Genomic DNA, 19,489 nt, shown 5'->3' with positions numbered 1-19,489 from the left:
GGCCATTAGGGCCGGGTGCAGTGTGAGCTGGGCGGCTGCCAGAGGCGGGGACCCTGGCGGTCTGATCCTCGGCTGCAGAAGCTAGTTCTAGGGACGCGGAATGTCACCTCTCCGACGGGAAGGAGCCTGAGCTGGTGTAGGAGGTTGAGCGGTTCCGGCTAGGTATAGTTGGACTCAACTCGCGGAGGTAGACACCTGGCGGAGTCCCCTGTCAGAAAGAGTTTCAACTCCCATCTCCAGCAGAGCTTCAACCATGTCCTGGGTGAGGCGGGGACATTGAGACCGAGTGGGCTGTGTTCTGTGCCTCTATTGTCGAGGCGGCCAGCCACAGCTGTGGCCGTAAGGTCGTCGGTGCCTGTCGTGACGGTAACCTGAACTTGTTGGTGGACACCAGCAGTAAGGGATGCCGTCAAGATGAAGAAGGAGTCCTATCGGGCCTTTTTGGCCTGTGGGACTCCAGAAGCAGCTGATGGGTATCGGCAGGCTAAGTGGAGCACAGCTTCGGCTGTCGCTAAGGCAAAAGCTTGGGTATGGGAGGAGTTCGCAGAGGCCATGGAGAATGACTTCCGGACGGCTTCAAGGAGATTCTGGTCCATCATCCGGTGGCTCAGGAGGGGAAAGCAGTGCTCCGTCAACACTGTGTACAGTGGGGATGGGGGGCTGCTGACCTCAACTCAGGACGTTGTGGATTCATGGAAGGAATACTTCGAAGACCTTCTCAATCCCACCAACACATCTTCCGATGAGGAAGCAGAGTCTGGGGTAGCTGGTGCTGGCTCTCCCATCTCTGGGGCTGAGGTTGCTGAGGTGGTTAAAAAGCTCCTCAGAGGCAAGGCTCTGGGGGTGGAAGAGTTCCCAGAGTTCCTTAGCGCTCTAGATGCTGGAGGGTGTGCTCCAACTACAGGGGGATCACACTCCTCAGCCTCCCTGGTAAGGTCTATTCAGGGGTGCTGAAGAGGAGGGTCTGTCGGATAGTCGAACCTCGGTTTGAGGAGGAGCAGTGTGGTTTTCGTCACATTCCTGGAACAAGATCTTGGAGGGGGCATGGGAGTTCGCTCAGCCAGTCTACGTGTTCTTTGTGGACTTGGAGAAGGCATTCGACCGTATCCCCCGGGGACTCCTGTGGGGGGTACTCTGGGAGTATGGAGTACTGGACTCGCTGGTACGAGCTGTCCGGTCCCTGTACGACTGGTGCCAGAGCTTGGTCCGCATTGCCGGCAGTAAATCAGAATTGTTTCCGGTGAGGGTTGGACTCCGCCAAGGCTGCCCTTTGTCACCGATTCTGTTCATGACTTTTATTGACAGAATTGTCAGGCGCAGCCGAGGTGTTGAGGGGATCTGCATTGGTGACCTCAGGATTGGGTCTCTGCTCTTTGCGGATGATGTGGTTCTTTTGGCTTCATCGGGCTGTGATCTTCAGCTCTCAGTGGAGCAATTCGCAGCCGAGTGTGATGCGGCTGGGATGACTCAAATGAAGTGGATCCAACAGCCTATAAGGATCTGCACTTTGACTCATTAGTTTTAGTCAGGTGTGTGGGTGCAGGGATGCATGGAAAACCTGCAGGATTGTGGCTCTTGAGGACCGACGTTGGCCACCCCTGGTATATTATATATTATATGTTGTGTATTATTTCATCTTGTTTGCAACGTTATATTTAGTCTTATTTATGTTGTTGCAATTATTCTATTTTATTCCATTTTGCATTGACTGGAGAACTTAGTAATTTCTTTTCACTTTTTGTTGCAATAACAATAAAGTTCTAAGTTGTTGTTTTTTTTTTGTAAATGGCGCTGCAGGAAACGGCTGCCTTACCAGTGTCTCTTACGCAACTGAGTGATTCTTTCTTTCTTTCCTATCGTTTTATTCCTTATTTTTTGTATAATATGTCCTATTTTTTTATTCTATTGAATATTTTTTAACTCTAGTATGGCATTTGCACGTCTTGTTTATTCAAGAGATTAACTTTTTGCATGGAAGACTAACGTCGGAATGCAGCACAACGTACCGACAGAGCTGAGGAGGAAATACAGAGGCTGCAAGTCAGGATCTAAGCTAAAGGCTGCTCGACGACGTTTTAAGCCAGTGATCCCTTCTGTACTAATGGGGAACGTCAACTCACTACCTAACAAGATGGACGAGCTGTTGGCACTGAACAATCAACGGAATTATCGCGAGTGCAGCTTATACATCTTCAGAGAGACATGGCTCACTGATGCGATACCGGATAGTAACGTGGATCTACCGGGTTTCACTGCTGTGAGAGCTGACAGAGACATGAACGCCTGCGGTAAGAGCAGAGGTGGGGGGCTCATCATATATGTGAACAAACGTTGGTGTTGCCCAGGACATGTCTCAGTAAAAAAGGAACTGTGTTGCCAGGACTTGGAACTGTTAGCCGTTAGTCTGCGGCCATATTACTTGCCGATGGAGCTTAGTCACGTGATCGTGCTCTGTGGTTACATCCCGCCCAGCGCGGATGCATCAGCTGCCTGTGAGAAGATACACACAGTAACAGCAAGGCTGCAGACAAAGCACCCCGAGGCGTTTATGGTCATATCTGGGGATTTTAATCATGCTTCCCTGGACTTTACCTTGGCCTCCTTCTACCAGGCTGTAGACTGTCCCACAAGGAACAACAGAACAATAGACCTGCTGTACTCCAATGTGAAGGATGCCTACAGGGCCACCCCCCTCCCCCCACTTGGAAAGTCTGACCACAACCTGGTTCACCTACAGCCACAGTACACCCCCCTGGTCAAAAGGATGTCTAAAACCACACGCTCAATCAGTGTTGCCAACTTGGCGACTTTCTCGCTAAATCTGGCGACTTTCCAAACCCTCTTAGCGACTTTTTTTGTCAAAAGCGACTAGCGACAAATCTAGCGACTTTTACTGTAGTTATTGGAGACTTTCTGGTGTTTTGGAGACTCTTTGAAAGCACATGTTGTTCTGCAGTTACTGTCGTGAACGAGCAGCGTGTGCTGCAGGAGCCCTTCCCCGTCCCAAAGCACTCACACAGGCGGTCAGTCTCACAGTAGCTTTGGCAGCGGCTGCAGTCAGAGCAGCAGAGAGGAGACCCACTCCGCTTACACACTGAAAATGAATTGTGATGCGCAAAGGCGCCGCTGATCCCGCCCTGGCTTACAGAGCGGGATGTAAATGTAAATGTTTTTTTCGCTGTCATAGTAAAATAAATAATTGCAGTGAATAAGTCCAGCGAACACTGTTACATGGCTGAAGTTTTATACTCCATGTACAGTGATCCTCAAAACATCTTGTATCTGACTTTTTTGAAGTCAGTGCTTGGTGAGGTACAGTTGGTCATCAAGGCTTTTGAGGGTGAGCAGGTAGATCCTCCTAAACGTCTTGACAGCTTGGTTAGCCTGATAAAGTCTGGGAGTAGCAAGGTGCTGAATCCAACGGCAAATATTAATGTGCTCAAGGAGCCAATTGATGGATACATCAGTTGTAGGCTTCTAAGTGCAGCATAAGGTTAGAAATTAAACTAAAAGTAAGAAAACTAAAAAAAAAAAAAAAAAACTAACTCCGCTAAACGATCTCTTTTGTATTACTTTGCCGGTCCCAAGCCCGGATAAAGGAGGGGGGTTAGACACAGAGCAATTCCACGCAACTTAACAGTCCTTCGGTTAAATTTGATATTCTAACATTTAACAATAAAGGACAAAATTGATTTATGTAATGTGGATCTCGACAAAGGTTATCAAAGCTTATTTTTTAAAAGTAATGGCCTATTTCAATGACAAAAATACAAAACAAAACAAAAAAACAAACCAAGAATCAACAGAAAAAACTATTTGTAGTTCTAAACATATTTAGGGTGTTTTTGACTACTTTTGTCTCTCCATGATGTTATTTCTTTCTCCTACAATGGCCATTACATTACATGCAAATTGCCAATTATGCAAATTAGGCGATGACGTCATTTAGCGACTTCTAGCGACTTTCAGGACAGCCAATAGCTACTTTTCTTACTGAGGAGTTGGCAACAGTGCGCTCAATCAGGAAGTGGTCACCTGAGGCAGAGGATGCTCTGAGAGACTGCTTTGACATCACTGATTGGGATGTACTGCTGAGACAACATGGTGAGGACATAGAGGAGCAGACTCACTGTCTGACGGACTACATCAACTTCTCGCTGGACGTAGTCTCCCCCAATAAGACTGTCCGTTGTTATCCAAATAACAAACCTTGGATGACACAAGATGTCAAAGCTGCCCTCAACAGGAAGAAGGTGGCTTTCATGAACCATGACAGGGAGGCAATGCAGTCAGCACAGCGGGAGGTGAAACAATGCCTGAAGGTGGCGAGGGACACCTACAGAAGGAAGGTGGAGGATAAACTGAGTGAGAGCCGTATGAAGGAGATCTGGGATGGTGTCAACACCATCACAGGCTTCAGATCAAAGGCCATAACAGCGGGGGGACAGTGGAAGAAGCAAACAGGCTGAACATCTTCTTTAACTGCTTTGACCAGCCCACTGTCCCCCCTCCCCCACTGCAGTACACAACCTCCCTGACTTCATCCCCTGTGCAGCCCCCCTGCCAACCTTTACCCCTCCCCCCCTCTCAACACCCTCCACACATAACAGCTGAACAGGTGAGGGGAGAACTGAGGAAGCTCCACCCATGGAAAGCAGCTGGCCCTGACGGAGTGCCTCCTCGTCTGCTTAGGACCTACGCTGCTGAACTGGGGGAACCACTCCAGCATGTCTTCAACAACAGCCTACAGCTGGGGAAAGTGCCTACCCTGTGGAAAACATCCTGTATTGTTCCAGTTCCAAAGAAAAACCGTCCTGGTGAGCTGAACGATTACAGATCGGTGGCACTTACATCCCAGCTGATGAAGACGATGGAGCGGCTCATCCTCAATCTCCTCAAGCCCCAAGTGCAACAGGCCCAGGACCCCCTACAGCCTATCGCGCAGATGTGGGTGTGGAGGATGCTATTCTCTACCTCCTACACTGTGTCCAAGTTCATCTGGATAAGGGGAGGGGCACAGTGAGGATCCTCTTCTTGGATTTTTCAAGTGCCTTCAACACAATTCAGCCCCTGATGCTTCTGGACAAACTGAGGGAGATGCAGATGGACCCCTGCTTGGTGTCCTGGATTGGTAACTACCTCACAGAGAGACCGCAGTACGTCAGGCTAAAGGACATCACATCTGACACTGTTATTAGCAGCACAGGAGCACCCCAGGGGACGGTGCTGGCCCCCCTCCTCTTCACACTCTACACCTCAGACTTCTGTTACAACTCAGAGCTGTGTCACATCCAGAAGTTTGCAGATGACACAGCCATCGTGGGGTGTATCAGGGATGATGAAGAGGACGAGTACAGAAATCTGGTCAGTGACTTTGTCACCTGGAGTCAGATGAACCATCTCCAGCTTAACACCTCAAAGACTAAGGACCTGGTTATTGACTTCAGGAAGTCCAGCCCACAACCACGTCCAGTGACCATCAGGGACGACAAGGTGGAGATTGTAGACAACTACAGGTACCTCGGGTTGTGGCTGGATAACAAGCTGGACTGGACATGCTGTACAGATCACCTGTACAAGAAGGGCCAAAGCCGTCTGTACTTCCTGCGAAGACTGAGATCTTTTAACATCTGCAGGAAACTCCTGTGTATGTTCTATCAGTCTGTGGTGGCTAGTACGTTTTTTTATGCTGTTGTCTGCTGGGGAGGGGGGGGGGGGGTTGATGGGTATTTTTCTATCATAAAAAAAGACACAAAGAACTCAGAGTGAAGTCAGCTTCATCATGATGGGGAGAGACAGTGGTTCAGCACTCAGAGAGTGTCTGGTGTCAACTCCGAAGTCTCAACCCCAGCGCAGCCTCTTTATTGAGCAGATATCGCACTTCAGTAGAGCAAGCAAAGTTCAAACAGGGAAACACATCAGCATACATCACTTCATGACCCTTATCGCACAGAGCAGTGACCACCACATCCTGTCCTCTGCAGGGTGGGTGAGACCGCAAATCATTACCCATCCTTAAGGGAGAAACTTTAAACTGTTAACTTTAAACTGTCAACTTCTGCTTACTCTAACAGGGGTAACATGACAAAAAGGTGTGCTAACAGGCTGGAAAAACTCATCAGGTGGGCGGGCTCTGTGGTTGGCATGAAGCTGGACTCCCCAGTGACAGTGGCAGAGAGGAGAACACTAAAAAAACTACTGGCTATTGTGAATGATGCCAGTCACCCTCTGCACACTGTCATCAGTGCACAGAGAAGCCTGACCAGTAACAGGCTGCTCCTCCCCAAGAGTAGGACCAACCGGCTCAGAGACTCCTTTGTCCCCCGAGCCATCAAACTGTACAACTCTGCATTAGACAGGAGGGAGAGAAGGAGGGGGGAGAGGGAGGTGTGCAGTCCGCCTGATACAACACATGCACAATAATCCATACAAACAGTTGCTATAACTTATACGTGCAATAGTGAACTGGGAATCTGTACCACCTCTACTGTGTGCAATGCTTGTTTATATAATTTTATTTAACTTATCTTATTGTTATTATTGTTATATTTATTGCATTCTATTTGCCTCTATTTTGCTTTGTACCTGTATATATTGTGTCTTGTGCTTGTCCTGCTTTACTGTTGGTGTTGTATTGCTACTGGTACCCAAATTTCCCTGAGGACTCTCTGAAGGGATTAATAAAGTATTTCTATTCTTTTCTATTGCAAAGCAGCACTGTTGCCATAGCAACACGTCTGTACGGCTGATCAGGATTCTGGATGTCTGGGGAGCCTGGTAACGGAGAGATACCAGGGTATGCTGGTCTTGCTTCCTGGTTCAGGACTCTGCTCTGACTCCAGGTGTGTTCAGACACGCTGCGAGGAGCTCACCTGCTGAACGTATCCCACGTTCTCCGGGGCGGCGACACTCATCCCCAGGTAGTAACCTGAAGAAACGGAAAATAACAATGACATCATCAGTTCACCTGGGCCACAGATGCACCCTCTGCGCGCGTGCATCGTTTATCCTGAGTTTAATCTGAATGATGAGGGAATGTCACCGGACCTAAAGGTAGCGCAGAGTGGACCAGTATGGTGATGCTGGTCCTCCTCAGGTGGTACTGGATGAAGCCGACGTCCTCGCTCCCCAGCCATGACCCAAACACGTTCTGGACCGTTAAACCGGCCGCGCGGAACTCGTTGGGTGTGAAGATGAAGCAGAGCGCGAACACGACGTAAGCCAACGTAAACGACAGCTCCGGACTCTCCATTTTTACCAGTGTCCGACGCTCCACAACTCCTAAGCTTCCGCATACTTCTTCTTCTACGTTTCTGTACCGGAAGGACCAGGGTACGTGGTGGCTGCTGCCCCCTGCTGGTCACAACAGAATAAAACACGTTCCATCATTTTTTTCTACGGACAAATTCCAGGGAATCTACATTCATTTTCACTGGAAAATTCTATATTAAAAATCCAGATTCATGGAAGGCTAAAAAAAAAAAGTAAAAAACAAACAAAAAAAAAAACAAAAACATAACAAGCCCCCCCCCCCCCCAAAAAAAAACAACTCCTGTTCCAGAAATCAGCTCCAACCAATTGATTTTCTGAGTTTCTGCTTTCAGTTAAAAGATATTTCATGTGGTAAGGTAAGGTATGGCCTTAACAGGTTAAGCTCTTACAAGAATCTGGAGCTTTGTATGGCGTTTTTTTAGTTCCAAAAGCGGCGCGCTTGAAAACCGACCGCGCGCATGAAAACAAAGCACGCGCAAAGCGATCATCGCGCGCGAGCACGTGATATGAGTAGTACCCGCAAGTTAAAACACACGTCGCGAGGAGGCGTTTCTGCATTGCGAGGGAATAACACAGTAAGCTGAGAATCACCCTCGTGAGAGCTCATCAATCCATTGTGTTCACACATGTGGGCCAGAAAAATACGCAGAAAAAGATATTGAATAAGAGTACACATAGAATGCTCATTAATCGTAAAAAATTATGGCACAACAAGTACACTTCTATAGACTATATTTAAAAGTTTCAAGCTATTGTTTTTGATTGCTTTACCGCTGTAAAAGCCTTCTCTCCAAAAGGCAGCCAAACATAGTTGGAACTGTATGCATGTATATCACTCAGACTTTATTTTATTGCCACTCGGTAAATCTAGCTAGCTGCCCCTCAATAAAAACTCATAGTGCAATGTGATAAACTCTGAATCACCTAAATTAAACTGCTACTAGTTATTGGTACACAGTACCAAAAAATGTGATGTAATGCAAAAATCCTACAATAAAGTTTGGTTTAGTTTTTTTTTTTGTTTTTCAGTAAGATGCTTAATTAATATTATAATTTTAAAAGGCAGATTTTTTAGCAGATTTTACATGGAGAGGGGTTTTGTTTAAACCAGCGATTTAAATACAATAAATCCCCAGTGGGAAATAAAAAGTAATAGAAACAACTGTAGCTTAACATGCTTTATTTAACAGATAAACAGCACCTGTGCAGCGAATTTCAAATGGCTTTAAGTTGGTTAAACTAGCTTTAGTTTTGCATAACTAATAAGTATTCACGTTATATTTCATTGCACGTTTTTTCCAATGCATATTAAACATTCAGTTGTTATACCTTTAAAAATGTCATGTTTGATATGTGCATCATAACACATTTCTTCAACTATGCTTTCATTTGTCAATAGCTGAGATGTCACCTGCTTGAATGGCTTCTGCATAAAATACAAAGTGGATTCAGCACAACACCACTGAATCTTGATTATCTGGAGTTTTTATGTCGCCAGAAGCTGTACGTCCTGGACACCCTATCCAATTATGTACAAATACCCGTTGTCATCACAGAAGCTAATTTAGCCATTATAGTCATTTTAAAAATATATATGTATTCAGGAGCAGCAGGCAGGAACACAGTTTGTCATTTTTCCTTCCCCAAGGTTTATTTTTATCATTTTAATTATGCACACTGAAACCAATTTATTTACTTTATTCTCTTGCCCTGTTGTCTTATGTCAATAAAAAGTTTGTTTTTTAAAGGTTTCCCTTGTTTTCTTGTCCTGTGGTGCCAGTCCCACCAGTAGGTCAGGTGGATTTTTAGTTAAACCAAGTTGTTACTCATTGAGACGTTTCATTTTACATTCAAAGCAAAACAACTTTATTTGTACAGCACAATTCAACAGCATGGTGATTAAAAGGGCTTTACAAAGACATTAAAAACAAAAGATTATATGAAGGATAATAATAATAACTAGAAAATTTCAAAGAAATTTTGATGGGTGCCAATGCGCCCGTCGCCCCGCCGCCCCCCTGGCGTGCCGGCCGTGCGGCCGCCGCAAGGGAGCCAGCCGGCGCGAGGGAGACGGCGCGAGACGGAGGCAAACCTGCCCGTGAACGTGATGCCATTAAACATTCCGTACGGCCACTAGGTGGCGCCGCTGTCGCCGCGCGTGCACGAGCGCGCTCGGATCGGGTGTCAGATGAAAACTGCCAAATATCAGCGTGATCGGAAAATCTGCAGAAATCAGGCGGCCACTAGGTGGCGCTGTAGTCATTGTTAATGTGCAGAAATGTTTAGATAGGGACTTTCAATAAAACTGGCAAGTTTCAAGTTCTTTTCTCAACACAGTCCAGAGTTAGAGGCACTCCCTGTTTTTGTGGGGGGGGGGGGGGGGGGGGGGGGGGGGGGGGGGGGGTATGGTGTTGACAACACCTGAACATCTAGATGAAAAGTGACAGAGAAAAAAAAAGTTTAATCTTTGCATGATTTCAAAATCTGCAGATTGACAGGTATAAAAGGGCTAAACAGTGGCTCTTTGCAATGACAGCAGCTGAGAGTGATTCCATGGCAACCAAGCCCCCACCCTTTCCCCCATAGCAGCAGACAGCCACACATGTAGGGGCTCAGGTTATACATTAGTGATGCGCGGGTCGGGTTTTTTTCCGACCCGCGGGTCCCGCTCTTTTAAAAAAATTGGACCGCACCAACCCGCCCCGCACCTCCGCTTCTATTTTTTTAACCCGCCCCGCCCCGCCCCATTAAAACACATGTTATGATATTGACGAATGCTTTTATTTAGTCTGAGAAAGGTGCATATGGTCTCCTAAATTGGCACTGGAACCTGGCAACACAAAATGTATTTTCTTTTGAACGTTAAGTCTATAAACATAAATAGGCAAACAAAAAAAGTGTTTTAAAGCGTTTAAGTGTTATAAAGCCAATGCTGCTGCTGTTGTCTGCACTGATTACCTCATTGAACCAGTGCCAAACCTGTGATTTAGCCATTTGACCCTCTTTCTTCTTTTTAAGGACGTAAACTCCCGAACGAATGTTATTCAACACTTCTTCCATCTTTTGTTGCTTGTCTGCTTGGCGCTTTCTGCACGTAGCCTGCGTAGCCTACTACGCGCCTACGTGGACATTACGTTATAAAACGTGACCTGTGTTTAAATAACTGATAAATATTTTGTCTTACATATTATAGTAACAAAATGTAGACACTGATTAAGGTCTTTATTTTCAGTTTGACAAAAAATAAAATTAATAGATAGAACTAGATATTTCAGAATAGTAAACCACACCAACCCGCCCCGCAGTGAAGCGAAAATTCTTTGACCCGCCCCAACCCGACCCGCGGGTAACCCGCGGGACCCGCAGGTTAGGAGGCGGCCCGCGCATCGCTATTATACATACACACACAGAGACAGGCAGCTGGAGAGCACTGTGAAGTCACTGTGTGAAAGCCTCCTAACTTCTTGCTGCTGAAAGCAAACCGTAAGACATATGAAAATAATTCTTTAACCGTTGGGTGCAGGAGGCTTTGAGGAACACGAGGATATAAGTCTTGTCACTGTACTGCAAACAGAACTTAAATGGCAGCAGTTTTAAAACACATGTTTCCATCTGAGTCAGAGTCAATGGGGATTTTGCATGGGGAGACAAGACTTTGTGTCTTTCAGAGCCCCGTAGCTCCAAATCTGTACGTCCTAGCCCAAAATGAGCTCATGATAAATTGAAGCCAACAAAAAAACCTACGTTTTGATGTAAAAATTGTGTCTGTAGAGCAAAAACTCTGGCCGTGAGAGAACTTTGTTTAAGAAAGTCTTGTGGAAGGAAAAGCTAGAGTGGAGCAGAGTGACAGCAGCTTCAGATTTTTTTTTACTAAAACTTAAAGTGATTTTGATGAAACTATAAAACATATGAAAATGCCCTTCAGACCAGTGATAGATTTATCTTTCGTGACCCGTTCAAACTTTGAATGGTGTTTCTAGGTGAAGGTATGGCTGAGCTGTAGGCTTCCAAAGTGACCTATGTTTTTCGGGCTGATCTGAGCCAAATCCCATTCATTCCTATGGGAAAACACGAGTCCAAAAAATCGCGGTTTATTGCGATTTACTCGAGAACCGCCAGACTTTTGTACGAGGAAAGTCATAGCACACATGTCCCGATCGAGACGCACAGATTGATGTAACTTGGGGGTAGAGTGAAAGCTGTAGGAGGAGATAGCCGTCAAAGTTTGGAGCGGAAACGGAAAGCGGAATAATAAGCGGAATATACGCAGAGCGATAGTAATATGTTGCCAATGCCTTACAGCATTGGCACCCATAATGAAAAAAAACAAGACAAAAAGGTAAGAACATCAACTAAGCATTATCACGTTTATTATTATTATTCTTTTTTTTATCCAGCTTAAGAGAGACTGTGCAAATTTGGTCTTTTAAGTACAAACCATTGAAATGTAGCTGAGAGATATAATCCTGTGTGAAGGGGATCTTCGGTGTTGTCTGCATTGTCTTTGACTTTAAATCCATACTGCTGGGACATTACATGCTACCACACGGCTGGCTTTAACAGATGAAAGTAAGCCCTAACAACCTAAACATTTAACCTTATGAAAGTGAATTATAAGGACGGTTATCAGTAAGAAATAAAGAGGCTACTGAGGACCATCATGTCTGATCTTTAATAAATGCTAGCTTGTTGGTTGAGATGAATATTTCCCTCCAAAAATGTATGAAATTATTGTTCTGGTTACACTTATTTAATTTATTGTCAAACATGACTTGATCATCCCTTAAATCAACATTAACATAATAATTTATTCAGTGACAAACGTGTATGTGCAGCAAAAATATGTTTATTTAGTTTCCACCCTCAGTAATCCGATCACTGCTGTCTGTTCCGTAGTAGAGTCCAGCAGCGCGGGCTTGTTGGAACTATTGGAGGCTCCATGACCTACGTGACCGCTCTTACAGCGAAGTCAACGGATGTCGCAACTCTGAGTTTATCGAAGGCTCTGTCAGAGACAAGGGAGAGAGACCGAAAACTGACCAATCAGAGGGTAAGACACGTCAGCCACAGTCTCCGCCTCCGGAGTCTCAAAACTCCAGCAGTCGAGCGAGGGAGGACTGTTTAGCTAGAGTGCCTCTAGAGAGAGAGTGGCGCCATCTCCGTTCACTGCAATGGTTCAGTTTTTTCACAGCAATGGCGGCGTATGGAGCCCCTCAAAAGTTCCCGGAAGTTAGCAAAAGCTAAGCGACGGTCAATGTATTTCAATGGAGCAGATTGTCAGAGCTACACTTCTTCAAGGTAAGATGTTTTAATAGTCATATTTCCATATCAGTTGTGCATCGAAATCAACTTGACAGGAGTAATTAAATATGTTGACGGTCAAATATTGTCACCGTCTAGATTAATATATTTAGAGATTATAAACCGATAAAAGTTTATGCTAGCACACTGATAGCAGCAGACGCCACAGGCTGATGAATGTAAATTCTGTTCGTCAATATAAATTGATCCAACGCCGTTGATAGCGAGGTTAATGTGTAGGGAGAGCGATTGTAGTTACATTTTTATTTAATTTTAATGTATTTATAAGGCTGTGGAATTATGGACAAAGATATGAAGATGAATACACAGTATTAGATAGCACAATACTCTTAGTATATATGTTTACAATCTTTGCAACTATAAAACCTAACCTGTTAAATGTAACAAACATGTTAACCTTAAGAACTTAACAAAATATACATATACAAAATAAGTGGCTGATTGTACTTGAATGCATTTGCTGCACTAGACAGCACTCAGCACTCAGTGTGCAGGATGAGAGCAGAGAAGCAGAGAGATGCTTAAGGGAGTATATCACTCTTCCCTCATGCAGCATTGTCCTGAAGAACTTTCAGCAGTTCTGGGGTTGCCTGACGTTAACTAGGATACTGTTCTTCTAAACCTTCCTGGTTTGGCCACTTTTAAGTGTTGTTTCCTGTCTTTTTTTTCTACATTCTGCAACCTCAACCATATAAATCTCCCTGTGATGTGTTTAATTTAAAAATAAACTTCCCAATGATATGGTCTTTGAAAATGTGTAAATGCTTTGTTTTAATATGATTACCTCACATATTTTTTTGTTTTTACAGTCCCTGATGGTGGTCAAATGTATCCTGCTGACTTTGGCCATCCATATTTTCCTTCTGTCCCTGTCTTTGGGGAAGCCATACATACGCACGCCTTTCTCTGAGCGATTGGAGCATCCCCATGCAGCACAGCATACCATGGTGAAGACTGTATTCAAGGATAGCAGAGAAAAGAAATGGCTAAACATGCTGATCTAGTGGATTTTTATGCTATTGTAAAGGAATTCTTTTAGGTATTAAAAGCATTCGGAAAACAAAGGGTGTTTGATTTATTATGTATATGTAGGGAGTAAGTCTTGGGATAGTTAACAAATAGTGATAGAAAGCCATGTATTTTCCATGAATTGAAATCAAAATTTTATTTATTTGCCATGGATTTTCTGTAAGAACACATTATATTGTGAGTCCAGACTTGTGTAGTTATCAGTCTGCCTCAGTCAAAATAAGTCTTAAGACTTAAAAGCAATTCACACAAGTAGATACTAATAAGTAAGAATAGATAACCCATTTATTTGAAATGAATTGGGATCTAAATTTTATTTATTGGATATAGATTTCTTGTAAGAACAGTTATCATTATGCTGTGAGCCTAGATTTACTGTGTAGTCACTTGGTAAATCATTGTCGTCACCTGTTGGTATGCCTCAGTCAAGTCTGAAAAATAAAGTTAAAAAAACAGAAAATATTACGATTTACATTGCTGTTGATGTCATACAGGTTTAGTAAACTTAACATGATTCATACCAATGAACACAACTATAAAAATATTGCAAAGCAAAGCCTTCATTGATCATTATTTACCAATTATCGTAGTTTTCTTATTATTTTGTATTGGCCGCCAAGCACTTCCTGGAACTTTTGGAGGCTACATGGACCACGTGATCGGCAAGCGCTTTGAGCTTCCGGTGGCGCCACTCTCTCTCTAGAGGCACTCTATGTTTAGCCAAGCGTGCAGTGACAGACCTGAGGGCGGGCGGGTCGCTGCTGCGAGGACATTGGTCCACATGTGTGAACACGGTGGATTGATGAGCTCTCACGAGGGTGATTCTCAGCTTGCAAATACTGTTTTATTCCCTCGCAATGCAGAAACGCCTCCTCGCGACGTGTGTTTTAACTCGCGGGTACTAATTTACTCACTCATATCACGTACTTGCGCGCGATGATCGCCTTGCGCGTGCTTTGTTTTCATGCGCACAGTTGGTTTTTTAAGCGCGCCGCTGTTGGAACTGAAAAACGCCATGGTTTTGCTTTAAAGAGACTTTAGATATTCGACCTTTATTCATATTTAATTCTATTCACAGAAAGACATTATTATAAGTGATGGAAATCTGCTCCAACAAATATGTTTAGAATCATATGTTAAAATTTACACTGTCACTGTCATGTTTTGTATTGAAGCTGCTGTCTGACAGGGAACTGTCTGACCGAGAACTGTCTGAGTGGGAACTGCTTGACTAGGAACGGTCTGACTGGGAATTATCTGACTGAAAACTGTCCGACTAGGAACTGTCTGAGTGGGATTTGCATGACTAGGAACTGTGTGACTGGGATCAGCCTGACTGGGAACAGTCTGAGTGGGAACTGCTTGACTAGGAACTCTGACTGGGAACTGCCTGACTGGGAACTGCTTGACTAGGAACTGTCTGACTGAGAACTGCTTGACAAGGACCTCTGACTGGGAACTGTCTGAGTGGAAACTGCTTGACTATTAACTGTCTGACTGAGAACTGCCTGTATGGAAAGTGTCTGACTGGGAACTGCCTGACAGGGATCTGTCTGAGTGGGAACTGCCTGACTGGGAACTGCTTGACTAGGAACTGTCTGACTGAGAACTGCCTTACTGGGATCTGTCTGAGTGGGAACTGCCTGACTAGGAACTTACTGACTGAGAACTGCCTGACTGGGAACTGCCTGACTTCGGACTGCTTGACTAGTAACTGTCTGACGCGGAAATTCCTGACTGGGATCTGTCTGAGTGGGAACTGCCTGACAGGGATCTGTCTGAGTGGGAACTGCCTGACTAGGAACTTACTGACTGAGAACTGCCTGACTGGGAACTGCCTGACTTCGGACTGCTTGACTAGTAACTGTCTGACGCGGAAATTCCTGACTGGGATCTGTCTGAGTGGGAACTGCCGGACTAGGAACTGTCTGAGTGGGAACTGCTTGACTGGGAACTGTCTGACTAGGATCTGTCTGACTGGGAACTGCCTGACTGGGAACTGCTTGACTAGGAACTGCCTGACTTCGGACTGCTTGACTAGTAACTGTCTGACGCGGAAATTCCTGACTGGGATCTGTCTGAGTGGGAACTGCCGGACTAGGAACTGTCTGAGTGGGAACTGCTTGACTGGGAACTGTCTGACTAGGATCTGTCTGACTGGGAACTGCCTGACTGGGAACTGCTTGACTAGGAACTGTCTGACTGGGAACTGCTTGACTAGGAACTGTCTGACTGGGAACTGTCTGAGTGAGAACTGTCTGAGTGGGAACTGCTTGACTAGGAACTGTCTGACTGGGAACTCTGACTGGGATCTGTCTGATGGAGAACTGCCTGACTGTGAACTGCTTGACTAGGACCTCTGACTGGGAACTGTCTGAGTGGGAACTGCTTGACTAGGAACTGTGACTGAGAGCTGCCTGACTGGGAAGTGTCTGACTGGGAACTGCCTGACTGGGATCTGTCCCAGTGGGAACTGTCTGATTGGGATCTGTCTGACTGTGAACTGCTTGACTAGGATCTGTCTGAGTGGGAACTGCTTGACTGGGATCTGTCTGACTGGGAACTGCTTGACTGGGACCTCTGACTGGGAACTGTCTGAGTGGGAACTGCTTGACTAGGAACTGTCTGACTGAGAACTGTCTGACTGGGAACTGCATGACTGGGAACTGTCTGACCGAAAACTGCTTGACTAGGACCTCTGACTGGGAACTGTCTGAGTGGGAACTGCTTGACTAGGAACTGTCTGACTAGGATCTGTCTGACTGGAAACTGCCTGAGTGGGAACTATCTGAGTCGGAACTACTTGACTAGGAACTGTCTGACTGAGAACTGTCTGACTGGGAACTGCATGACTGGGAACTGTCTGACTGAAAACTGCTTGACTAGGACCTCTGACTGGGAACTGCTTGACTAGGAACTGTCTGACTGAGTACTGTCTGACTGGGAACTGCTTGACTGGGACCTCTGACTGGGAACTGTCTGAGTGGGAACTGCTTGACTAGGAACTGTCTGACTGAGAACTGTCTGACTGGGAACTGCATGACTGGGAACTGTCTGACCGAAAACTGCTTGACTAGGACCTCTGACTGGGAACTGTCTGAGTGGGAACTGCTTGACTAGGAACTGTCTGACTAGGATCTGTCTGACTGGAAACTGCCTGAGTGGGAACTATCTGAGTCGGAACTACTTGACTAGGAACTGTCTGACTGAGAACTGTCTGACTGGGAACTGCATGACTGGGAACTGTCTGACTGAAAACTGCTTGACTAGGACCTCTGACTGGGAACTGCTTGACTAGGAACTGTCTGACTGAGTACTGTCTGACTGGGAACTACTTGACTAGGACCTCTGACTGGGAACTGTCTGAGTGGGAACTGCTTGACTAGGAACTGTCTGACTGAGAACTGCCTGTATGGGAAGTGTCTGACTGGGATCTGTCTGACGCGGAACTGCCTGACTGGGAACTGTCTGACTGAGAACTGCCTGTATGGGAAGTGTCTGACTGGGCTCTGTCTGACGCGGAACTGCCTGACTGGGAACTGTCTGACTGGGAACGGTCTGAGTGGGAACGGCTTGACTAGGACCTCTGACTGGGAACTGTCTGAGTGGGAACTGCTTGACTAGGAACTGTCTGACTAGGATCTGTCTGACTGGAAACTGCCTGAGTGGGAACTATCTGAGTCGGAACTACTTGACTAGGAACTGTCTGACTGGGAACTGCATGACTGGGAACTGCTTGACTAGGAACTGTCTGACTGGGAACTGTCTGAGCGGAAACTGCTTGACTTGGATCTGTCTGACAGGGAACTGTCTGAGTGGGAACTGCTTGACTAGGAACTGCCTGACTGGGAACTGTCTGACTGGGAATGGTCTGAGTGGGAACTGCTTAACTAGAACCTCTGACTGGGAACTGTCTGACTGGGAACTGCCTGACTGGGAACTGTCTGACTGGGAATGGTCTGAGTGGGAACTGCTTGACTAGAACCTCTGACTGGGAACTGTCTGACTGGGAACTGCCTGACTGGGATCTGTCTGACTGTGAACTGCTTGACTAGTAACTGTCTGAGCGGGAACTGCTTGACTGGGATCTGTCTGACAGGGAACTGTCTGACTGTGAACTGCTTGACTAGAACCTCTGACTGGGATCTGCCTGACTGGGATCTGTCTGACTGTGAACTGCTTGACTAGTAACTGTCTGAGCGGGAACTGCTTGACTGGGATCTGTCTGACAGGGAACTGTCTGACTGTGAACTGCTTGACTAGAACCTCTGACTGGGAACTGCCTGACTGGGAACTGTCTGACTGGGAATGGTCTGAGTGGGAACTGCTTGACTAGAACCTCTGACTGGGAACTGTCTGACTGGGAACTGCCTGACTGGGATCTGTCTGACTGTGAACTGCTTGACTAGTAACTGTCTGACGTGGAACTGCCTGACTGGGAAAGGGATAAAATATCAATACAAAGCTGAACTGTTTTCACCGCGACACCTCCGTGTCCAATGATTAGCGGTAACAGCTTTGATGAATTTCTGATTGTAATTAATCAGTGTTGTCTCTAAATGCAGTGCCGTTGGACTGAGGGCATAAACTCTACTATTTACCCAGGGCCCACTGCAGGGTGGGGCCCTAGTAAATTCTGGAATGAAAAGTTATTTCATGTTCCATATTAAAACATCTAATTATTATTATAAAAGTTAGTTTGCCTGAATTAAGTTGCAGACAGACTGAATTTTGCATCATAATAATGATGGATGTTCTTAGAGGTCCTATCACCCTGCTCAAAGTAAGACAGGAGGTACAATACAAAACATGACTCATGTTTGTTGGTGTATCCTAGCAAATGTCTTATTGCATAACAATCATATTGAACCTAAAGCACCATTTTAACGTGGTAACATCAGTATGGACAAAGATTAACATCCTGAACCACGTGGTCCTGAACCTCAGTCTCAGACCCAGCAGCAGCAGCAGATCCATCACTTTCCATGTGCTGTAATCATTTTCATACTGTCTCACCACCTCGATCATCTGTTAATAAAAGCCTCAAAAAAGGCCAAAAGCCAGTTTGACAAGACCTGGAGAAATGATTATTATTGTGAAATTCAAATTCATGTGTCTTTTCTCAGTGTCCCTTCCTTTGTGTAACTGAGTTGATTCCTGTTTTTTTTTTTAATTTTCTGTTGGTACTTTGAAGACCTATTAGTAAACCTTTTTTCTCTTTTTTTTTCTTTTACATTTTTCTACTCCTGGATGCTATATTTTATGATTAAACCTGCACAAAATGAGTCCAAATTAATCTTATGTCTTGCTGCCGTGTATGTGGCAAATTCTCACTCCAAGGATTTCTGAAAAGGTGGTTATATCCAATGGGTGCCAGCATAGAGGCTTTTTGCAGTCCGAAACTGTGGCCAAATTTTAAAAGTGTGAGTAATGACCAGGTTAATATGTGATGTACGAATTACCAATGACACAGGGGAAGTAGCTATGAGTAAAAAGGAAGATAACATGCTTGTATTTTTACCCACTCAGGAGCGCGATGAAGAAGTCTGCTCGGACAAGCCCTCTCGATTTGTTGGGTCTTTGTAGAAAGGCCTCACTAATCCGAGGCTGCTTGTCATCCCAAATGAAATTAGATCCTGTCAAGACAGTTAAATTTCTTCTCAATACGTACAGGTGCCTTCTGACGAACATAAATTAATTCGGGAATTACATTCATTTTATTGTTTATTTGTTTTAAATAACGTTCGTATTCAAAGAAAAAAGGTTCCTTGTAATTGGAAGATTGGATAATTGTGTGTGTGTGTGTGTGTGTGTGTGTGTGTGTGTGTGTGAGAGTCTGCGCTTTTGATTGGCTGGTGAGCTGCGC

At 45.2% G+C, this 19,489-nt stretch overlaps 1 protein-coding gene across 4 annotated transcripts in view; it reads right to left on the bottom strand.

Annotated features, from left to right (window-relative positions):
* The window catches only part of tmem129 (transmembrane protein 129, E3 ubiquitin protein ligase), a 30,085-nt gene extending 22,764 nt beyond the window's left edge, over positions 1–7,321 (bottom strand). For 2 of the 4 annotated variants that reach the window (XM_041991237.1, XM_041991239.1), the window contains exons 1-2: positions 7,048–7,315; positions 6,873–6,928 (exon numbers count right to left, since the gene is read on the bottom strand). In XM_041991237.1, coding sequence (XP_041847171.1) covers positions 6,873–6,928; positions 7,048–7,252 — 261 coding nt within the window. In that variant the 5' untranslated portion in view covers positions 7,253–7,315. Of the gene's footprint in view, positions 1–6,872; positions 6,929–7,047 lie in introns of all 4 variants that reach the window. The other 2 variants (XM_041991238.1, XM_041991240.1) reach the window with 2 other exon arrangements.
* Positions 7,322–19,489: the final 12,168 nt, after the last annotated feature.

The sequence above is a fragment of the Melanotaenia boesemani genome, chromosome 7, assembly GCF_017639745.1.
Source record: "Melanotaenia boesemani isolate fMelBoe1 chromosome 7, fMelBoe1.pri, whole genome shotgun sequence".
NCBI classification, from domain to species: domain Eukaryota; kingdom Metazoa; phylum Chordata; class Actinopteri; order Atheriniformes; family Melanotaeniidae; genus Melanotaenia; species Melanotaenia boesemani.
Note: the sequence above shows the minus strand (reverse complement) of the source record. Positions and strands in the feature narration are given on the sequence as shown.